At 35.8% G+C, this 7,851-nt stretch overlaps 1 protein-coding gene across 1 annotated transcript in view; it reads right to left on the bottom strand.

Annotated features, from left to right (window-relative positions):
* LOC102771934 (catenin delta-2-like) overlaps positions 1 to 6,002 on the bottom strand; it is a 16,079-nt gene extending 10,077 nt beyond the window's left edge. Inside the window, exons 1-3 of the mRNA XM_006769482.2 lie at positions 5,956 to 6,002; positions 4,978 to 5,012; positions 4,246 to 4,362 (exon numbers count right to left, since the gene is read on the bottom strand). Of these exons, the coding sequence (XP_006769545.1) occupies positions 4,246 to 4,362; positions 4,978 to 5,012; positions 5,956 to 6,002 (199 nt within the window). The remainder of the gene's footprint in view (positions 1 to 4,245; positions 4,363 to 4,977; positions 5,013 to 5,955) is intronic.
* Positions 6,003 to 7,851: the final 1,849 nt, after the last annotated feature.

Raw genomic sequence — 7,851 nt, 5'->3', positions numbered from 1 at the left:
ATGACATTAATAAAGTGAGTCACATAATCAATATATTTCTCCTTTTGATTTGCTTAATTATTATAAAAACCCTACCCTCCTAAACCACTTCAGCATCCTTTGGTGCCAGGCTTCCTTGGAAGTATGCAAATATTCACCTCATAAGGATGTCTCTTATCTTTACTATTATTGCATAAGAATATATGGAATTATATTTTAAAGCATTTTAATAACATGATCTCCCAACAAATCTCTCACTACACAGAATTAAGTATATTCACAATAACTAAATGAAAATGATCGACTATGAATCAAGAGTACATGATATATTCATTTTGTCAAGCTACATATGATTGTTTTATTTGGATTTCACCTGCTCAGGATGGTACCTTCTATGACTGATTCTTGATTTTTTTGAATATATTCTGATTCGAAAACTCAGAATAAGATAACATTCCATTCTTTGCCATAACACTCAGAATATATTAAGCTCCTAAAATTTCCTTGCTACTGAATGCTGGTATTTTTTTGGATATAGTGGAACTTTAATTTGCTACAGACAGAAATAATTACTATTTCAAAATGTAATATTTAAAGCAAGTAACAATTTCTATAAACATTTAAGTCCTTTTCTCCCCCAAGTTGTCCATTCAATTTCTGATTTTGACTGACATATTTTTGTTACTTTTTGGCTGGTATAATCACCCCTTTCTCTGAGTTTATTTCTCCAAGGATGCATGGATTAAATAGGGTAGCTTGTCCATAGCAGTTTGGGTCAAGCTTACCTAGACTTCAAGTAGGCCTATTCAGGGTATCTTGAGTTACCCTGAATATATATATACTAGAAGCCCGGTGCATGAAATTCGTGCACAGGTACAGTCCCTAGGCCTGGCCTGCTATCAGGGCCATCTTCCCCAGCAACCCACAGCCGGCCCTGCCCCGCCCCCCCCCCCCCCCCCCGCCCCCCCCTGCAGAAAACCAAAAGCAATTCTCCTAGTGACTCTGTGACATATATTTGCTGGAATTGAAATCACACAGCTGGCAGTCACAACATAGTGGCGGTGGCTAAGGTTGCATACATGATTTGCATACTGTTTAGAATAGATGGCACTTTTTAAAAAAATGCCACGTGTTGAGAAACATTGGTAACTATATGATACTCTAGTTGGTACAGTAGAGCCGTTATTGCTAGTCTGAGGGTCAAGAAGATGGGTTGACTAATGCTCAAATTTTATTTTAATCAGACCTTGGAAAGAAATATAGAAAAAGCTTTTAAACACAACAAATTAAGTGCTATGCACTTAGGAGTTGAGATTGGTTGCCACTTAGAACTGTTCCAAGCTGCTTTTAGACTGTATTTAGTGTTGTCTTTTTTGAGTTAGGACTAAGGCTGGCTCTCAAGGGCAGTGTGCCAGGTCCAATTTCACATTAGCTATTTCATGTCTGTTCTAGCTAATGAGTCCATTGATTGAATAATCACAAAATCAAGGGTCTAGCAGAATCCGATGGGCTCATAATAACTAGATGAAATGTGCCATAGAGCCACCACATGTCTGTGTTGAATTTATATATCAAGAATATAAACATGGTATCTTCTAGCCTTTACCAGAAGGTTCTGCTGCCGATTCTCTTTGCTCCTCATATTCACTCTCTGCCCTTTACCCCATATGGACTGAATCTCGGGAGTCCCTTCTGTTTGTTTTCTGATAGGATTTGGCTACTGGGAGGCACAAGAAGGGCAGGAGAAGGCGAGAGGAGAGAGAGGTCCTATTTCTTCCTCTGCTCCTGCCATGCCTCGACTCTGCTGGTACTATTCCCTACCCTTTCTTTCAGGACTGAGGGTGGCAAGGGCTTCTGTCTGTTGCTGTTCCCTGTGAACCTCAGCAGCCATCGTTTATTCCCTTAATCTTTGTAAATAGCACCTCAAATTCCCTTCAGTTCAACTCTTTTGAGAAGAATCTGTTTCCATTCTGAACCTGATACAGATACAAACAAAAACTGGGATTTTATTTGATAAATACTTAAAATTAGCAACAGTTAATACCCGAAATATTAGTTATCCACGCAATACTTTAAAATTAATTTCCTAAACTTTACCCAATTAATTCTTCTCAAACTGACTCTGAAAATGTTAAGAACAACAATATTTAACATTTCACTGTGGTTCAGATCCTTTGGCATAAAACTTTTAGGTGGCACTTCCACCACCTGTTTCTTTCTTTGGTTGTTATTGTGTTTGCCTTTTCTTTCCTATCTTCAAACAAGGAAGTGTAGGCTTATAAAAAAAACAATCAACTAAAATCCTAGGAGTTTTCAGACAGCTAATTCAGCACAGAATAACTAAACTTTCTGAAAAACAAAAATTGAGCAGTGACCAAATTTGTTTCAGTAGATCCAAAAGCCTGGTTCTTAATTTTAATATAATTATATTTTTGCTTATTTTTAATTATTTAATTTTACTGAATTATTATTAAAAATGTGACCTTTTCATGCTTTTTAAAATTGATTTCAGAGAGGAAGGGAGAAGGAGAGAGAGATAGAAACATCAGCGATGAGAGAGAATCATTGACCGGCTGCCTCATCCATGCCCCCTACTGGGGACTGAGCTCGCAACCCCAGCAGGTGCCCTCGATGTAGAATCTGAGACTTTTCAGTCTGCAGGCTGACGCTCTATCCACTGACCAAACTGGCTAGGGCTATACTTTATTTTATTTTATTTTTTTAATTGTTTTATTGCTTAAAGTATTACAAAGGGTATTGCATATGTCTCCTTAGGGCTATACTTTTCAATGTTTTTGATTGTCTTTACAATGTGGTAGCAGATCAATATTTATAATTATTCTTTGGACATATACAACAAATGTATATTAGCATTCAGCAAATATAAGTTAATTTATTATTTGTTTCAAATTTCTATGGCTTTTCCCTCTAGTATTCAGTCTAATTGATAAACGGGCATTGACATAGTCATAATATTTTTCATCAACTTTATCATTTTTAATATTTTTTGTTTAATACAAACTTGAATTTTTATTCTTTTCAAAGAAGAATCCACTGTGCTGACCTGTAGAGCTAGATTGGTAGAGTTGACTTATCTCATTTTAATTTTACTCTTTCTTATTTTTATATACTTTCCATGTATTAAAACTTATCCCCTCTTCTACCCTCATAATCAAATATGTTTATTATCGTGTCAAAAAGTGAGATATCCAATATAACCCCCCACCCAAAATACACTATTTTATCTCTGCTTTCCTCCTCTCTAATAAAGGGGGAGTTGAGTACATCAAATATTAATAAAATCTATTTTAAGTACAACTGCCCCTACAAAGGAAATATATTTATTGACATGTGGGTATTCATGATGATACTGCCCTAAGAGTAGTGGTATTAGAAGATCACAGAGAAAATAAACTAATATGTAAGTTAAATGGTTCAAGATCACTATACTATTTATTCTTATATCTTCTTTTTCTATGGCCTTGATGAATATTCAAGGAAATTTTATTTTTATAAATTAAGAATAAAATGCTCCACTGATTTTTAATGTAGAAATTATCAAGATAATGTAAGTTTTAATGATTCAATTTTTAGCTTTTTATGGGATTTTATTGAAATAAGTTAAGATAATTTTATGATTTATTAATGTGAGGCTCATTTCAATTCAGCACTTTTATTTTACATCTCAAGCACTCTGGTTGAAAAATATGTAATTAAGTGGAGGTAAAGAAATCTTTAAATACTCTATTGAGATTAATACAGCAATATAAAATTGCTAAATATAGAAAAGTAAAAAGTGTATTACTCTTAAATAGTAGTGCATATATTACATCCGTTTTTCCTATTTTGTTATGTAATTGCTGTATGGTTTAAAATCTCTACCAACAATAATCTGTAGGAGTAAAGCATTGTCAATTAATTTTAAAGCAGGCACTGAGTTGATTAAACACATATATGATGTGGTCATACAATGTGCTGGTCTAGAGGCTAAAATGGTTATCAGAGAATTGGTGAGAATCACCATTACATCAGTAATTGGTGGAAAATTTAGATGCCAATTACTGATTTAAGAGCATTTGCAATCTCATGTGGGTTGGGGAGGGGTAATGTGGGAAGGAAGTAGATGAGAGTGAAGCGAAATACATAAAATAAGTATAAACATATCTGGAAGTCTTATTCGATTTGTCTCATAATATTAATTATATTTGAAAATAATGGCAGAATACTCTTTTAATTGTCTTCGAGTATAACTGTCACTTGACTTACTTTCACTTGTGGAATAATCCTGTGGGTCAAGTATTCCTGATTCCTGCAGCGATCTAATACAGGAGTCCACCAGCTCCAGACCTGTTGTGAGTTCATCTTCGATATCTTTTTGACCATCTGAAATTGCAGTATTTTAAAGTCATAAACATGACATGATATTAAAGCTTAAGGCAATCACTTAAAAACCAAAAGTTCCCTATATGAACATATGACCTCTATGAAGTTCTCATTCAGTATCATAGTGTAATCTTCCGTCATTCAGTGCTAAAAGCTAAAGCACCCCCCACCCTCAATTCCATGTGTCCATGGAGAACAGAAAGTGATTAAGGAACTGTGAGAACTTAGATCCCATGAAATTGTGAGCTATCACAACTTCATTTAATTTTAGTGTTATGGTGTTTGTCATGTTCACTTTCATAAGTCTCTTTCTAAAGTTCACAAGGAAATTAATCAATAGAGATACATGTAGTAAATTTTCATCAAGAAGGCACACTTGGCCCGGCCGACCTGGCTCAGTGGTTGAGCATCAACCTATGAACCAGAAGGTCATGGTTCAATTCTCAGTTGAGCCATCTGCCCGGTTGTAGGCTCAATTCCCAGTGTGGGGCATGCAGGAGGCAGCCAATCAATGATCCTCATCACTGATTTTTTTTTCCTCTCTCCCTCTTCCTTCCTTTCTGAAATCAATAAATGAATAAAAACATTTTTTTTTAAAAAGAAGGCTTACTTTACCTTGTGATTGCCAGTGAAACTGTTCTTCTGCTGAACTGTAAGAAAGAGAACACAGAGGTTTAATGCATGGATTAGAAACAAGAGGACCCTACACCACAAGACACAAAAGCATTAGGGTCGTAATGGTGGCTGCCTGGCACTTCCTTTAATTTCTTACTGAGAAAAGAGACCTCATTTTGATACAATCTTAACTTTAATCCATTTGATGTATACCTCTTTTGATTCACAGGTATTAGCAGATTATAAATTTTTTATTGTCCAGTAATTTTCAGAAGAACAGCTCAATTTTCACAAAGCCAGACCTATTACACTTGTTCCTTATAATAGTTTTTATATACATGCAGTTCTACCCAATTTTAGTGCTTTTAAAATATAAGTCTGAAAAGTTTCATGTAGACTCTGTGAGGTAGTTTAAAAAAGAAATAACATTCCCCTTTTTCATTATAAGGACCATAAAATAAACCTATACCTTCTTATAGACATATCAGGTGAACTGTTCCTTTAAGTTGATTATTATAGCTTACATTAAGTCATTTGAAAATTATAACTCTTTACCATCAATTGAATATGCAGTTCCCAAATTCTCACTGTATACATTTATTTTATAAAATGACCCAGAATGCATATGTTCAGATGCATGAAATGCCAAAGATATTGTGCAGAATGCAACTATGTAGGCAACATAGATTCATTTTGAATGCTCTATTAAATATATGCATAAATTTAAAATGTCTAAATATAAAAAAATTCATTATATACACAAATACTTCCAATATGCCCATTTAATATGTTAATAATTGAGAAATCTAGATGCCAATCACTGACAGGCATCACTTTCAGAATGATTTTCTTCACTTATTCCACTGCATCTTTTACTCTGATCAAGTAGCTTCTATGAATAGCTCATCAGTTTCCCAACAGCAAGTGGGTTTTAGAACTCTAATCTATACCTTGGAGATGACTTTTGAATACATTTACCGGAGGAAAAAGGAATTCTGGCATAAATCAGGGTTCAGAAAACCCATGATTGACATAAATGAATACATGAGTAATCCCTTAAGAGACATACAACTTTTACAGGGTATATTGCTCTGAAGCCAATGCATGTGAGCAAACTTGAAAATGGTTTTACAATGATGAGAGCTGTAGACATTAGATATATGAACTGATAACATTACAAAGTCAGTCCGATGTAACTTTTTCTTGCATTAAAAAGATGTAACATTATATAGCAGTACCATCTATCTACAAAGCTTAACATTTAAAACAGAATTGTCATCCTATAATCAATATTTTAAAAACTGCAGAATATGATCATTTAATAAGTGATGCTAAAATAGCAGTAGAAAATAGTTTCATACTTATAGCAAGTGGAGTGATGTCCCTCTCTCCTCAAAGATACATCCACATCAAATCCCCAGAAATTAAAAATCATTACTGGAAAAAAACAGTTTTGCAGATTTAATTAAAGAACTTCGGATGAGATAGTCCTGAATCCAATGATAAGTGTCCTTATGAGAGATACGAGAGGAGAGAGACGCAGAGAAGGCCAGGGAGGATGGAAGCAGAGATTGGAGTTATGCCTCCACAAGCTAAGGAATGCCTGGAGCCACGGGAACCATGAAGAGATAAGAAAGGATCCATCCCCAGAGCCCTCATAGGGGTTCACAGCCCTGCTGACACACCTTGACTTTGAACTTCTCCTCCTCCTCAAACTGGGAAAGAATAAGTTTCTTTGTTTTAAGCCTCACAATTGTGGTAATTTGTTATGGCAGTCCCAGGAAACTGACATTATTTTTTCTGATACAATAAAAATGTTCTGTTATATCCTTCAGGATTTACTACTACGTTCCTTTTACCAGTGCAGCCCTTTTGTAAGTACTCACTGTATACCAGGTCTCTGCTAATTCACATCAATCACACATTTATTTTGGCAGTTGGAGAATAACAGGCTTATTGATACTAAATAACTTGACCACAGGGATCTTAAGGAACTCAGTAGGGGATTAAACTAATCTATTCAACTCCAAAACTCACATTCCTACCTCCTAATCTAAAGCTATAGAGAGAAACCCATCAAGGTTACTCCCACCCAATGCAGTAAGAGTGAGCAAGTCACTGGAAGCTTCTCCCAGGGCTCACCAAAGTCCCACAGTCCTCTCCTTGCAGGCACAATGAAGACCACACTTCCTGCCCCCTTGCACAGAGATGGAGCCACGTGAAAGTCTGTGAGAAGAAGGGACAAGTGTCACCTCCGGTTCCAGGCAGAGAAAGGCAGGAATGAGATCTTCACGCTCTCATTCCATTAAGACCTGTGTTGAGATGGGTCCATGAGTAACCATGTAAAAGAAAGATCTCCGCCAACTCAATACAAGACAACGCATGAGTAAGACACAAACCACTGTTCTGTTAAAACTCTGGTGTTGGAGGGTTGTTTCAATAGAATAAATGTCACACTGAGTAACACAAAAATGTGCCATCATCTGGCGAGCATGGCTCAGTGATTGAGCATCAGCCGATGAACCAAGAGGTCAGGGTACATGCCTAGGTTGCCTGCTTGATCCCCAGGAAGGGGCATCTGATCAATAATTCTCTCTCATCATTGATGTTTCTATCTCTCCCTCTCCTATCCTCTCTGAAATCAGTTAAAAATATATATTAAAAAAAGAAATGTGCCATCATCTGTATTCATAAGGCATTTCTTGCTTCTCTCTCTTCATTTCCACACATTGAGCTGGGAGATGTCTTGTACCCATCCTCTGAGATTTAGCCTCATCGACAATAATGGGTGATTTCATGTGCAGGACTACACATCCCACTATTACATAATACTTACTTTTTGTTCATCTCTTTCAAAAGTGTTTCTATTTTCAA

This window comes from Myotis davidii, unplaced genomic scaffold (assembly GCF_000327345.1).
Source record: "Myotis davidii unplaced genomic scaffold, ASM32734v1 scaffold143, whole genome shotgun sequence".
NCBI classification, from domain to species: domain Eukaryota; kingdom Metazoa; phylum Chordata; class Mammalia; order Chiroptera; family Vespertilionidae; genus Myotis; species Myotis davidii.
Note: the sequence above shows the minus strand (reverse complement) of the source record. Positions and strands in the feature narration are given on the sequence as shown.